Source organism: Pan troglodytes, chromosome 11 (genome assembly GCF_028858775.2).
Source record: "Pan troglodytes isolate AG18354 chromosome 11, NHGRI_mPanTro3-v2.0_pri, whole genome shotgun sequence".
Classification (NCBI taxonomy): Eukaryota; Metazoa; Chordata; class Mammalia; order Primates; family Hominidae; genus Pan; species Pan troglodytes.
In genome coordinates, this window is record NC_072409.2 from 95,012,728 (window position 1) to 95,028,908 (window position 16,181).

General features: G+C 35.3%; 1 protein-coding gene across 12 annotated transcripts in view; it reads right to left on the reverse strand.

Annotated features, from left to right (window-relative positions):
- The window catches only part of FOCAD (focadhesin), a 313,151-nt gene that overhangs the window by 98,773 nt on the left and 198,197 nt on the right, over nt 1-16,181 (reverse strand). For all 12 annotated transcript variants that reach the window (XM_009456376.5, XM_063787945.1, XM_063787943.1 and 9 more), the window contains 2 exons: nt 15,813-15,998; nt 12,643-12,764 (listed from right to left, as the gene is read on the reverse strand). In XM_009456376.5, the coding sequence (XP_009454651.2) occupies nt 12,643-12,764; nt 15,813-15,998 (308 nt within the window). The remainder of the gene's footprint in view (nt 1-12,642; nt 12,765-15,812; nt 15,999-16,181) is intronic.

Here is a 16,181-nt window from a genome sequence, read left to right on the forward strand (position 1 = left end):
GCAAATTATAGAGATCAGAAGCTCAGATCTAGATAAAGAAAGGAAGGCATCAGAGGAGGGATAAGTGAACATGAAATAAAACTTTTATTTTCCTATTCTTAATTGATCTAACAGATAACAGCTTGTTAAAAATAATAATAGTAGTCATGTATTTGATTATATATGCTTATGTATAAGTGAAATGAATGACAGCAATGATACAAGGAATGAGAGAAAAAAATTAGGATTATTTGTTATTATAAAGTATTTACACTACCTGTGAAGTGGTATAGTGTTGTTTGCAAGTAGACATAGTTGTAAATATATATTGCATACTGTGTGGCAATCATTTAAAAAGTAAAAAGAGAAACATAACTGATATGCTAACAAAAGAGAAAAAATCATACAAAATGTTCAGTTGAAACCATAAGGACAAAAAAAGAATACAAAAGCAGAATAAAGAACATGAGCAACAAACAGAAAAAAAAAACAGTAACAAATATAGAAGATATTAATCAAAATATATCAATAATCATTTTGGAAGCAAATTAAGATTGTCAAAGTAGATCAAAAACCGAGACCCAACTACATGTTGTCTACAAGAAGTCTACTTTAATGTAAAGACACATACAGATAAAATGTAAATGGATAGAGAAAGACACTATGCTAACATTAATCAAAAGAAAGCAGGAAGACCTATATTAATTTCAGACAGAGCAGACTTGACAACAAGGAAAGCTGTCAAGAATAAAGAGGGACATTATATAATAAATGGGTCAATTCTCGAAGAAGACATAACAATCCTTAGAGTGCATGCACCTAATAACAAAGCATCAAAATATATAAGGCAAAACCTGATAGAACTGCAAGAAGAAACAGATTAATCCACTCGTATAGCCAGAGACTTCAACACTTCTCTCTCAGAAATGGACAGATCCAACAAGCAGAAAAGCAGTAAAGACATAGTTGAACTCAAAAACACCATCCATCAACTGGATATAATTGACATCTACAGGCTATTTTATGCAACGGCAGCAGAACACAAATTCTTCTCAAGCTCACATGTAACATTCACCAATATTGACCACATTCTGAACCGTAAAACACACCTTAACAAATTTAAAAGAACCATAACACAGACCTTAACAAATTTAACAAATTTAGAAATTAACATCAGCAGTGAAAGACGGGATATCACTACAGACTCTCTGGCCACTGAAAGGATAATAAGGAAATAATATATATAACTCTATGCCCACAAATTTGATAACCTAGATGAAATGGGCCAATTCATTCCCTGAAAGACACAATCTGCTAAAACTCACATGAAAAAAAGATATATTATTTGAATAGGCCTGTATCTATTAAAGAAATTGAATTGACAATTAATAACCTTCCAACACAGAAAGCACCAGTCCCACATGTGTTCACTGGTGAACTCTACCAAACATTTAAGGAGGATATCACACCAATTCCCAACAGTCTCTTTCAGAAGGCAGAAGCAGAGAGAATACTTCCTAACTCATATGAGGTCAGCATTACCCTAAAATTAAAACCAGACAAAGGTATTAACAACAATAGGAAATCTCACAGCAATATCTTTCATGAACATAAATGTAAAAGGCCTCAACAAAATATAAGCAAATTAAATCTAACAATGTAAAAAAGAATTATACACCACAACCAAATGGATTTTGGTACACAAGACTAAATCAATATTAGAAAATCAATTAATGTTTATTCCCACATATCAACAGGGTAAAGAAGAAAAATCACATAATCATATCAATAGATGCAGAAAAAGCATTTGACAAAATCGAACAGTTTTTCATGATAAAAACTCTCAGTAAACTAGAAATACAGAACTTCCTCAACTTGATAAGAATATCTACAAAACACCCACCGTTAACATCATAATTTTGAGAAACTACAAGCATTCCCACTAAGATCAGGAGCAAGGCAAGGATGTCCTCTCTCACTATTCTTTTTCAACATCATACTGGAAATCCTTTCTACTGATGTAAGCCAAAAAGAGAAAGTAAAATGTATGCTGAAGGGAAGAAAGAAAGAAAATTGTCTTTGCTTGCAGATGACATGAGTGTCTATATAGAAAATCTGAAAAAGTTGACAAAAAACTCCTGGAACCCATAAGCACTTATAGCAAAATTGCAAGATACAAGGTTACAATACAAAAATCAATTGCTTTCCTATATGACAGCAATGAAAAAAATAGAAGCTGAAATTAAAAACACAATAGCATTTACATTAACACCTCCAGAAATGAAATACTTCTGTATAAACCTACATAAATAAATGTATCTATATATATACACATATATATGCACAGACATATATATGTGTGTGTGTATATAATATCTATAGGAGAAAAATTACAAAATTCGAATGAAAGAAATCAATAATGAATGAAATAAATAGAGAAATATTCCAGGTTCATGGATTTTTGAAAGCTCAATATTGTCAGGATGTCAGTTCTTCCTAACTTCATCTATACATTCAATGCAATCACACTCAAAATCTCACCAAGTTGCTTCCTGGAAAACAACAAATTGATTCAAATGTTCATATGAAGAGACAAAGGACAAAGAAGAGCCAACAAAATACTGAAGAAGAGCAAAGTTGGAGGACTGACATACCTAACTCCAAGACTTACTATAGAGCTACAGTAATCAAGACAGCATGGTATGAGCAAATGACGAGAGAAATAGATCAAAGAAACAGAATAGAAAGTCCAGAAACAGATGTATATAAATATAGTCCGTTAATATTTGAGAATGAGTCAAACAATGGAGAAAGGATAATCTTCTCAACAAATGATACTGAAACAACCAGATATCTTGATGCAAAATAAAAAGAATCTAGACCCTGACTTTACACTCTTCATAAAAATTAACTCAAAATAGATTATAGATATCAACGTAAAACACAGTACTGTAACATTCCTAGAAGATAACACAGGATAATATCTATAATGTTACGCTTGATGACAGCTTTTCAGAAACAATATCAAAGGCACTATGTATTAAATAAACAATGGATATGCTGGACTTCATTAAAATAAAAATCTTCTGATCTACAAAAGGCACTGTCAAGAGAATAGATAAGCCATAGACTGTAAGAAAATATTTGCAAAAGGCAGATCTGATAAAGGACTATTATCCAAAATATACGAAAAAAGTCTTAAAACTCAACTATGAAAAACCTAACAACAAGATTTTAAAATGGGCCAAAGAAATAGACACACAGATAAAAAATAAGCATATAAAAAATGCTTCACATATCAGGGATATGCTAATTAAAATAACAATGAAATGTCACTACACACCAATGAGAATGGCCAAAATCCAGACCACAACACCAATTGCTGACAAGGCTTTGGAGCAAGAGGAAGGAGATGCGAAATGGTATAGCCACTTTGGAAGATGTTTTGGCCATTTTTTACCAAAACCAAACACACTCTTACCATACAATCCAGCAAGTGTGCTCCTTGGCATTTACCTGAGAGTTGAAAATTATCTTCAAACAAAATTCTGCACAAAGATGTTTAAAGTAGTTTTATACATGTTTGCTAAAACTTGGAAGCAACCAAAATATCCTTCTGTAGGTAAATGGATACATCAACTGTAGTATTTCTAGACAATGGATTTTTATTCAACACTAAAAAGAAGTCAGCTATCAAGCAACAAAAATACATGCAGAAAACAAATGCCTAATACTAAGTGAAATCAGCCAGTCTGAAAAATCTATATACCGTATGATTCCAACTACTTGACATTCTGGAAAAGGCAAAACTATAGAGACAGTAAAAAGATCAGTGGTCACACGGAGTTAGAGAGAAGGAAGGGATGAATGGGAGATTGCAGAAGGGTTTTAGAAAGCCAAACTACTGTGTATGATACTAAAATGATTATATGATTATATGCATGCCACTATGCATTTGTTCAAACCCATAGAATGTTTAACACCAAGAATAAACCCTAATATAAACTATAGACTTTGGGTAACAAGAATGTGTCAATGTAGGTTCATTATTTGTAACAAATATACCACTCTGGTGGGGGATAATGGGAAGATGAGAGGTAGGCATGAGGGCAGAGTGAGCAGGGAGTTGTATGGGAATGCTCCATACATTGCTCTCAATTTTGCTGTGAACCTAAAACTGCTCTAAAAAATAAAGTCTATTTTTACAAATGAGGACAGATCACATCTAAATTCAAAATAAAGTTCTTTTAGCCATTTATTCACTCGCTCACTCACTCTCATGTAGTTGTAGCCATTGTGAAGGGTATAGAATATCCTGTAAGGATATGGATTCTTTAGGGGCTGTTATTAATAGAAATGAATAACAACACAAACAGTACATAAGGGCTTATTCACATGCCAGTAAGATCCTATTTCTTAGTAAGACCACCGCAATCATTAGATTTATCACTAATTTAATAGTAGCATTTTTGGAAAAGGAAAACTATCCCACTATATGTACACAGGAAGTACAGGCACACCTCAGACAGGTTTGGTCCCAGACAAATGCATTAAAGCTAATAATCCAATAAAGAGAGTCATACAATTTTTTTTGTTTCCCAGTGGATATAAAAGTTATGCTTACACTATACTATAATCTATTATGTAACAGCATTATGTATTTAAAAAAAACAATGTACATACCTTAGTTTTAAAATACTTTGTTACTGCTGGGCATGGTGGCACGTACCCGTAGTCCCAGCTACTCAAGAGACTGAGATGGAAGGATCCCTTGGGCCCAGGAGTTGGAGGCTGTAGTGTTCTGTAACTGCACCTGTGGATAGTCACTGCACTCCAGCCTGGGCAACACAGTGAGGTCCTATCACTAAAATTTTTTTTTTTAAATATTTGACTGCTAAAAAATGTAAATAATTATATAAATCTTTGGCAAGTCCTAATATTTTTGCGAGTGGAAGGTCTTGCCTGGATGTTGATGGTTGCTAACTGATTAGGGTGGCTGATGAATGTTGGGACGCCTGTGTCAATTTCTTAAGATAACAATGAAGTTTGCTCCATTGCTTAATGTTTCCTTTCACAAAAGATTTCTCTGTATCATGCAATGCTGTTTGATAGCTTCATCCATAGAACTTCTCTCTAAAGTGGAATCAATCCTCTCAAACATTGATACCACATTATCAGGTAAGTTTATGTAATATTGTAAATCCTGCATTGTCAGTTCAACATGTTCACAGCATCTTCACCAGGAGTAGATTCCATCTCAAGAAACCACTCTGTTCATCCCTAAGAAGCAACTCCTCATGACTGTAGCAGTTCAGTCACATCCTCAGGCTCCACTTCTAATTCTACTTCTCTTGGTACCCCTCCCACAACTGCAGTGACTTCCTCCACCGAAATCTTGAACCCCTCAAGGTCATCCAAGAGGGCTGGAATCAATTTCTTATAAATACTGGTTAACATTGATATCTTGACCTCTTCATATAAATCACGGATGTTCTTAATGACATCTACATGGTAAATCCTTTCCAGAAGGTTTTCAATTTATTTCTCCCAGATCCAACAGAGGAATCACTATCTATGCCAGCTATAGCCTTACAAAATGTATTTCTCAAATAAGACTTGAAAGTCAAAATTACTCCTTGATCCATGGGCTGCAGAATGGATGTTGTGTTGGCAGTCATAACAACAACTCCATCTCCTTGAACACCTCCATCAGACCTATTGGGTGACTAGGTGCATTGTCAGTTAGCAGTAATACTTTGAAAGGAATCTTTTTTTTTCTAAGCAGTAGTTCTCAATGTGGGATTAAAATATTCAGTAAACCATGTATAAACAGATATGCTGTCATCCAGGCCTTGTCCCATTTCTAGAACACAGAAGAGATTCAGCGTAATTCTTTAGAGCACTCAGATTTTCAGAATTTTAAGTAAAGTTGAACTGGCTTCAACTTAAGTCATCAGCTGCATTAGACCCTAACAAGACAGCCAGCCTGTCCTTCAGGCACTGACTTCTCTTCAGCTATAAAATTTCTACAAGGCATCTTCTTCCAATAGACAGCTCTTTCACCTACATTGAAAATGTGTTGGTTAGTTTAGCCATCTTCATCAATGATCCTAGCTAGATCTTCTGGATAACTTGCTGCAGCTTTTACATCAGCACTTGCTGCTTCAACTTGCACTTTTGTGTTGTGAAAATCGCTTCTTTCCTTACACCTCATGAACCAACCTCTGCTACCTTCAAACTTTTCTTCTGCAGTTTCCTCACCTCTCTTAGCCTTCACAGAATTAAAGAGTGTTAGAGTCTTCCTCTAGATTAGACTTTGGCTTAAGGGAATGTTATGGTTGGTTCATTCCTTTATCCAAACCACTAAAAGTTTCTCTAAATCAGCAATAAGGCTGTTTTGCTTTCTTATCACTCATGTGTTCACTGGAGTAGCACATTTAATTTCCTTCAAGAACCTTTTCTTTGCATTCAAAATTGGCTGTTTGGTGCAAGAAGCCTAGCTTTCAGCCTATCTCAGCTTTTAATACGCCTTTCTCACTAATCTTAATCATTTCTAGCTTTTGGTTTCAAGTGGTAGATATGTAACTCTTCCTTTCATTTGAACAATTAGAGGCCATTGTAGTTATTAATTGGCCTAATTTCAATATTGTTGTGTCTCAGGGAATAGGGAGGCCCAATTGGGGGGACATCTGGTTGGTGAAGAAATAAAAAAGCACACAACATTTATGAAGTTCATGGTGCTATGTGGGCACAGTTTGTTATACGTCAAAACAATTACAATCGTAACTTCAAAGATCATCAATCATAGATCATCACAACAGACATGATGATAAAAAAGAAATATTTCACATTTTGTTAGCAAAATGTGACACAGAGACATGAAGTAAGCATATGGTATTGGAAAAATGGTGCCTAGAGAATTGCTCAATACAGGGCTGCCACGAACCTTCAATTTGTAAAAAATGCAGTATCTGCAAAGTGCAACAAAATGAGGTGTGCCTGTAGGTAGATACACAGATAGGTAGATTAAAAAAAATAGCCTCATGTATACTAAATAAATGGAATTCACAGTTACAAACAGTCCTATAAAGAAAACTCCATGCCAAGATGCTTTCAGTGGAGAATTCTACCCAAAATTTAAGGAAAAATTAATAACAATTCTATACAAACCCTTTCAGGAAAAAAAAAAGAGGGGAACTCTACACAACTTGCTTTATTTGGACAAAATTACCCTGATAACACAACCAGGCAAAATTACTACAAGAAAACTACAGAACAACATGTCTCATGAGCACAGATGCAAAAATCCTTATTAACAAAATTTTAGCACACAGAATGAAGCAATATATAAATAGGCTATGATCAAGCGGAGTGTATCCCAGAATGCAAGATTGGTTTACATTAGAAAATCAATCAAAATAAGTAATCATATCAACAAATTTTAAAAGCATTGAATCATCTCAATTGATACAGAAAAAGCATTTTACAAAATTTAACATCTATTTGTGATTAAAAAAAAAAAAAACCTCTCAGAAATCTAGGACTAGAAGGAAACTTCTTCAACCTGACAAAGGAAGTCGACAAAATCTGTATATAAACATCATATTAAACAGGGAAACACTGAATATTTTCCCCTAAGTGAATGAGACAAGAATATTCACTCTCATCAGTCCTATTCAACACTGTAATGATGGCCCTAGATAGTGCAGTCCAGCAATAAAAACAATTGACAGGCATACAGATCAGAAAAGCAAAAATTAAAAGCATCTTTATTTATAGACAACATTACAGTGAAAAACAAAAATAATTTACAAAAAGACTGTAAGAATATAAAAGCTGGTTTAGTAAGGTCATAGAAAAAATCAATTGGATGATTATAAACTAGCAATAAACAGTAAAAAATTAAAATAAAAAGTCCAATTTGAATAGCATCAAAATACTTAGGGATATGTAATACTTATGAACTTTAACAAAATATGTCCAAGATTTATAATACAAAAAAAATCAACATAGACAATTATACCTTGTTCATGGGTCTAGATACTCTATTACCAAGATGTCAGTCCTCTCTCAAGTTGACCTACAAATTCAATGCATTTACCATTGAAATCAGCAAACTTTTTTGTGGTTTCTTAAAACTGGTTTAAAATTCATATAGAAAAGCAAGAGATCTAGCATAGTCAGAACTTTTTTTGAAACATGAAACAAAGTTGGAAGACTCATACTACTTGATTTCAAGACTTTATAAAGCGAAAGTTATTCAGCTATGTATGTCATTGTGGTGAAAGCACAAATCTACGGATCTCAATGGAACAAAAGTGAGTACAGAAATAGACCCAAACATATATGGGCAAGTGATTTTTGCAGAAATGCCTAGGTAATTCAGTGAATAAAATATGGTATTTTCAACAAATAACACATACATTATACAAAAATTAACTCAAATGGACCTAAGCTAAAAAGTAAACCTTAAAATGTAAAACTTCTACAAGAAAACACAGAAGGAGATCCATTAGCTGAAAGATGGATAAATTAAATGTGGTATATCCATGCAGAGAAGTATTATTCTCACACAAAAAAGAATGAAGTATTAATACACGCTACAACATGGAAAATCCCTGAAAACATTATACTAAGTGAAAGAAGCCAGACATTTAAAACCATGTATTGTATGATGGTATTTATATGAAATGTCCAGAATAGGCAAATCTATAGAGGCAGAAAGTAGATTAGTGGCTGCTGAAAGCTAAGGACAAGGGAAAATGAAGAGTGACTACAAATGGGTACACAGTTTCTTTTCTGGGTAATGAAATTGTTCTAAAATTGTTTGTGGGAATGGTTACACAACTCTGTGGATACACTGAAAACCACTGAGTTGTATACTTTAAGTAAATTTTATGGTATATGTATTACACCTTGTATCAGTCCACTTTCACACTGCTGATAAAGACATACCCAAGACTGGGTAATTTGCACAAGAAACAGGTTTAATAAGCTTACAGTTCTACACAGCTGCAGAGGCCTCAAAATCATGGCAGAAAGCAAGGAGGAGCGAGTCACATCTTAAATGGATGGCAGGAGGCAAAGAGAGAGGGTGTGCAGGGAAACTCACGTTTTTAAAACCATCAGATCTCATGAGACTCATTCACTATCATGAGAACAGTGCAGGAAAGACCCGCCCCCATAATTCAGTCACCTCCCACTGGGTTCCTCCCGCAACATGTAGGCATTACATTTCAAGATGAGGTTTGGATGGGGACATAGCCAAACCATATCATACCTCAATTTCTAAAAATAATTTAAAAGAATAAAAATAAAACACAGGAAAAAAGAAAATGAAAAATTTTTGTAATCTCGGATTAAACAAAAAGCAAGAACCATTTTGTAAAATTTGGTAAGTTGAAATTCTTCAAAATGAAAAGTCCACTCTTCAAAATACGTATTAAAAAATGAAGGCCGGGCGCAGTGGCTCACGCCTGTAATTCCAGCACTTTGGGAAGCCAAGGCAGGTGGATCATGAGGTCAGGAGTTTGAGACCAGCCAGACCAACATGGTGAAACCCCGTCTCTACTAAAAATACAAAAATTAGCCGGGCATGGTGGTGCACACCTGCAATCCCAGCTATTTAGGAGACTGAGGTAGGAGAATCACTTGAGCCCGGGAGGCGGAGGTTGCAGTGAGCTGAGATCGCACCACTGCACTCCCGCCTGGGCAACAGAGCAAGATTCCATCTCAAAAAAAAAAAAAAAAAAAGAAGAAAAAAAAAAGAAAATGAAAAGACATGTAACAGACTAAGTTAAAAAAAAAATTAATATCCAGAATATATAAAGAACACTCTTTTGAAAACAAAAGCCCCAGTTTTAAAAATGGGCAGAAGATCAGAGCAAACACTTCAGGAAGAAAACAGATACATACAAAATAAACACATGGAAAGATGTTTCAACATCATTAGTTATTAAGGAAACACAAATTAAAACCACAAAGGGAAACTAATACTACTCATCTACAAGAATAGCTAAATTTTTTTAATTGACTATATCAAGCACTGACAAGAAGGCAGAGCAACTCAAACTCTCATACCTTGCAGATGGGCATTCAAAATAAGATAGCCACTAGGAAAACAGTTTGATAGTTTCCTATAAAGTTATATATGAATTTACCACATGACGTTGCACTCTCACTCCTAGGTATTTGTTTACTGAAAAGAAACAGAAAAATGAATGTTCACACACGGATCTGTATGAGAATGTTTATAGAAACTTTAGTCTTAATCACTGAAAACAGAAAAAACCCGAAGGTGCATCAACTGGTGAATTAATAAACAAACTGCAATTCTCAAGAAATACTTGGAAATATGGCTGGGCACAGTGGCTCATGCCTGTAATCCCAGCACTTTGGGAGGCCGAGGCAAGTGGATCACCTGAGGTCAGGAGTTCGAGATCAGCCTGGCCAACATGGTAAAACTCCATCTCTACTAAAAATACAAAAATTAGCTGGGCGTGGTGGCGCATGCCTGTAATCCCAGCTGCTCGGGAGGTTGAGGCAGGAGAATCCCTTGAACCTAGGAGGCAGAGGTTGCAGTGAGCTGAGATTGCACCATTGCACTCCAGCCTGGACAGCAGAGTGAGACTCCATCTCAAAAAGAAAAAAAGAGAAAGAAAAAGGAAAGAAAGAAGAAATACTTGGAAATAAAAAAGACTCAGGATAAAGTAATGGGAGGATCAAAAGCAGGGTTTGAAGAAATTTCATCTGGAAAAATCCCAAATTGATTGCAACAAAAGAAAGACGAGATGCAAGGAGATGATTTAAGAGAGCTTAGAGTAATCTTGGAAAAATCCAAATGTATTTTTAGAATCTTCTCTGATTAACCTGGGAGAGAAGATGACAGTTCAAGGACTATGGAGCCTCACTGCCTGGGTTCAATTTCCAGGCTCCTCTACTTGTTAGCTATGTGACCTTGACACATTAACAGCACCTACCTCACAGTGTTGAAAGTATCTAAATCGATTATTAGCTGTTATTATTACAATTATTTTTATTAACCAGCTCTGAAAGTTCATATTATTTCTTGTCACATAGTTTGAGAAACTTCATGGGTCCCCCAGCCTTTGTGTTTTAAGCAAATGAACTACATATACTGAGCAGAATATGGAATCCAGTCTAAAATCCTACTATACATTTGGCAGAATTCTGTCCAATACGCCTTCTAATTGACCCCTAAAACAATGATGTTATTTTCTTTTCCCTTTGAAATTTTCTAGACTCTCTACAGGACAAGCAACAAGTATCTTAACCCAAAGATTTTCTGTGCTTATATCTCGGACACACCTCATAACTTCTGATGCCACTGCCAAAAGTTATCAGATGTCTTCTGCCATCTCCTGCACTAATGCTTTTTCTTGTTTCTGTTCTGATGGTGACTTTTTATTATAAATCAGCTTTTCAGTAAGACTTTAGACTTCAGTTTTCCTTCAAATATCTAAGTGCACAGCTTAAAACACAAAAAGGTACCACGTTTCTCCCTTCTCTATGCCAACTAATGAGATGCCAGGGACAAAAAAAAACATAGAAATCACCTATGTCTGAAATTAAACCTTCCTCCTAGAAAAGCGTTGCTCTTCCCAGATCCTTCTTCTCTTTTTAGTTGAATGAAGACACTATATTAGGCAAAAAAAAAGCTTCTGAAACAAGTATTTACACAATTTTAATTCTAACTAAATATATGAAAGGAAAATGGATGGCAAAGGACAAAGATGGGTCTTGAAAAACCCTCTGAATTTTGCTGTGCTATGAAACTGGTGGCAATTGGTGTGATACAGAATAAAAGTGAATCAAATTAATTACAACCAAATGTATAAATTAGGCATCAAAATAAGATGTTATAGAAAGATATTTTAGAAATGCTAATTATTTTTATATCAAGTTCATTAAATCTTTACAATTCATATATTTTTACTTATAACTGATATATAACCTACTATGTCTGAACTATATAAATCTCTTTGCTGTGACATTTTGTTTTGTTATTCATTCATACATTTTAATTTGTATACATCATATGAGTGTGATAAAATATTTAAAAACAATAAAAATACATTTCCCAAGGACTTTCCAGCTTCCCTCTTCCCCTGGTTTTGCCATAATCTGCAATAATCAGATTTCATATAAATCATCTAATAGAATCACAGAACTTTATTTTTAAAAGGTAGCTGAAAGGAAAAGTAAAATAAACATTAAAACCAAGGGTTATTTTTCTAAAATGCTTTTATTTACTTTTAATTCCAAACACTCACAAAATACAAACACTGGTCCCCTACATAATTGCAAAGGATTAGAATTAAGATATAGGCAGTAGCATTTCTTTAAACAATAAATTGATATTTATTCTGAATAACGACAGTTAAGCATTGATGAAGTAAAGCAAATTCCTAGACATTACTCCCTAATAAATACGCTGGGCAGTGGGGGAAAACATGGCAGTTTCTTTCAGAAATACATTGAAATATTTGAGTATTCAGTTGGGTCAACTATTTTGGTGGCCTTTAAAAGCAACTTACATTAATTATGATCAAAAAAATTATTTCTAAACAAACAAACAACTTCTTAAACATATCATGAAGGGAGAAAACACTAAAACATAAAGAAGAGGACATGGGAACCTACCTCATGTACAAGAGCAAGTGAAGTCTGCTTGAAACTTCGCCCTCTGCTGGCCATCAGTCTGTTCAATGGTTTTCCATCTTTACTCTGATACATGGAAACATCATAGCAAAATAACATACCACCTTTAAAAAAAAATTATATAGACCTTATTTTATTTTTATTTTTATTTTTTTAAGACAGAATCTCACTCTGTTGCCCAGGCTGGAGTGCAGTGGTGCAATCTCAGCTCACTGCAACCTCCGCCGCCTGGGTTCAAGGGATTCTTCTGCCTCAGCCTCCTGAGTAGCTGGGACTACAAGCGTCTGCCACCATGCCCGGCTAATTTTTTAAGTTTAGTGGAGACAGGGTTTCACCATATTGGCCAGGCTGGTCTCTAACTGCTGACCTCATGATCCGCCTGCCTCATCCTCCCAAAGCGCTGGGATTACAGGTGTGAGCCACCGCGCCCAGCTTACAAAGACATTTCTTACGGAAAAACTTTACTAATTAGATTCTCAGTAACTGATAATCAATCTGGATAGAGATATTTATAAATAAAAGCTCATTTGTTAAGCAAATTATGATTTTTGACCGTTTATATATAAGGAATAAAAAAACACAAGAGATTTAAAAAGCTAATATTTAAAATACTATTGGGACAGGCACGGTGGCTCACACCTGTAATCCCAGCACTTTGGGAGGCCAAGGTAGGCAGATCACTTGAGGTCAGGAGTTTGAGACCAGCCAGGTCAACATGGTGAAACCCCATCTCTACTAAAAACGCAAAAATTAGCCAGGCATGGTGGCGAACACCTGAAATCCCAGCTACTCAGGAGGCTGAAGCAGGAGAACCACTTGAACTAGCAGTGGAGGTTGCAGTGAACTGAGATTGTGCCACTGTACTCCAGCCTGGGCAACCAAGAGAAACTCTGTCTCAAAATATAAACGTAACATAATATAGTATATTACTTATTGACTCATAGCTTTTTAGTTAAGATCACATGTAAAATATTATTTACAATTTACTTATGAGTAAATAAGTGTAAGTATAAATAAATGAACAAATTTGCAAGTCTTGACTTTGTGAACTGTTTAGTTCTAGAGATTCTATTAAGTTTTTTAAAAATTTCAATTAAAGAGAAATACTTGCACATATTAATCTTCATGAACACATGATAACATGGGTCCCTTTAGTTTATACTCAAAAGTGGACAAGCTTTCCCTCATTCCTGTATTCACATACACTCACTCTCCCTCTTCTCCCTGCCCTTTCCACAACGGTCAGTGAAGCTCTCAGCTGAACCTCCAGCTTATTTATGTTTTTTATTGCACTGAGTTTTATTATCTTTATTATTTCTTCCCTGGTCCTTTAAGTTTGATTTGCTGTTCTTTTCCAAGCTTCTTGAGTTGGAAGTTCAAATACTGATTATTTTCCTTTCTTTTCTAAAATATATATTGAAAGTGTGAATTTCCCTAGAGGGGAAACAGTGTTTAAAAATACTATTTTAGCTGCAACCTACAGGTTGTTATATGGCTTATCTTCATTATCATTCACTTCAAACTATCTTCTCATTTCCATTTTGATTCTTTTCTCTGATCCATCCATTACTAAGTATACTGTTCAATTTTCAGCCAACTGGAGATATCATGGTAATCATTTTTGTTATTTATTTCTAGCTTAATCCCATTGTCATCAGAGGACAAACTCTAAGTGACTTCAATATCTTGAAATTTATTGAAGTTTGTGGTCCAGCGTATGGTCATTTTGGTAAATTTTCCATGTACAGTTAAAAGATATATAAATTCTATCACTATAAGGTACAATGTTCTACATGTCTATACAGTAGTTTGTTCATAGATTGTTCAGATATTTTGTGATCTTATAGATTTTCTTGTCTCCTTGCTCTGCCAGCTACTGAAAAAGATATTTTAAAGTTTCCATTATTATTGTGGGTTTGTCTATTTCCTCTTTTAGTTCTACTCATTTTTGTCATATATTTTGAAAGTATGTTATTTCATGTAGGCCAATTAGAATTGATATTTTCCAAACAGAGTGACTTCTTTATCTCCAGGAATCATTCCCTTCATTTCCAGCTTCTTCCTTTGTCCTGTGTCTAGTGCAGTATATGAAAGAACCACAGAAGTACTAAATGGTGTTATTGTCAATCAAAGAGTAGTTTTCCTCTCTCCTCTGTTAGGCAGACTGGGTGAAGGACTGATTACCTCAACCTAATCAGGAATTGATCTGGGTTAGGACTGATTATAACTTTTGTAATTTGAGTCCAGCTCTGGTTCACTCCTTTGCCAGGGTATATCTCCCCACAACACCCCCCACTAATTGGCAGTCTAATGAGTCTTTGACTCCTCAATCTGAAAAAATTATGAGAGATTTAGGTCTGCTCTCAGAAATTTTCAGCTTAGCTCTTTAGCTTTCCATCCCATAAAGCTTCAAAATGTCGCAAATAACTTGAGAGAAATTGGCCTTGTGCTCAAGGTCACTCAAGTTCTGAGTTGTGTCACTCTCGTTCCACATGATTGCCAAGATGTCTGCTGGTTTCTCCACCTCCTCACCAGCTTCTCACTAAAGTTGAGGCTGAATGCTCAGATTCCAGCTGTGGCCAGAATTAGTAAGTTCACCCAGGTGAGAGCAGTTGCAGATCTTCACTATCAATTCACCATTCTCTCTTGGGCTTTTACCTCTTGCATGCTGTTTTTTCAAGCCCATTCTCCTAGCTCGTCTTTGTTTCCTAAGCATCAGAAGACTAAAAGGGATTTCACTTTGCCTTTCAGAAGCTTTCAGCCTAGCTCTTTAGCTCTTGGTGCAAATTCAAAATTCAGCAAGTGTCCTATGAGAAAAATCTCTAATTTGTCGCCCTAGTCCCAGGCAATCACTAAAAGCTCCTCTAGTTTCTCTTTCTTCCAACAGGCCATGCCTCTGGGCTGAGTTGGTATCCCCCAAGGTGGGGAGAAAACAGTTCTAAAATGTTATGCTGACTCTGAAACTTAAATCCATCTATTTGTCTTTGCTTCCACAGTCCTGCGATGTCTTTTAAAATGCGATTATTTTTATAATTTATCCACGTTAGTAGCAGCAGCAACACCCTGCCATAGCCCATTATATCCTACTTGGAAGTGGAAGTTAAATCATTACATGAAAAACCTGTATTTTTGGTACTATGTACTACCCTTACCTGCAAGGCCAGGTTTCAGTCCTGGTTGCTTGTTTGTTTCATACATTTTCAATATAAAATTGGGGATTCCTGCTACAGTCTTTCCTTGGTCTGAGCGGGCACCTCCTTTTAATGCAGAGTGATATATCCCACGAGGCATATTCACCATTTCTTGCTTCACAAGTGATGTAAAAAATTCCTCCAAAGCTAAAAGAGGATAAAAGGAGACCAAAAGTAGAGTAAATACAATAAGCTAGAAGAGAAACATGCGTTCTTAACTCATATACAAACAACTAAGCTACATTTCTGGCCAAACCTTACATGGTAAAAAGAGACCTCTTGATACCTATCCCTTTCTTAGTCTTCCTCCAAATTAGAACATGGCACCAA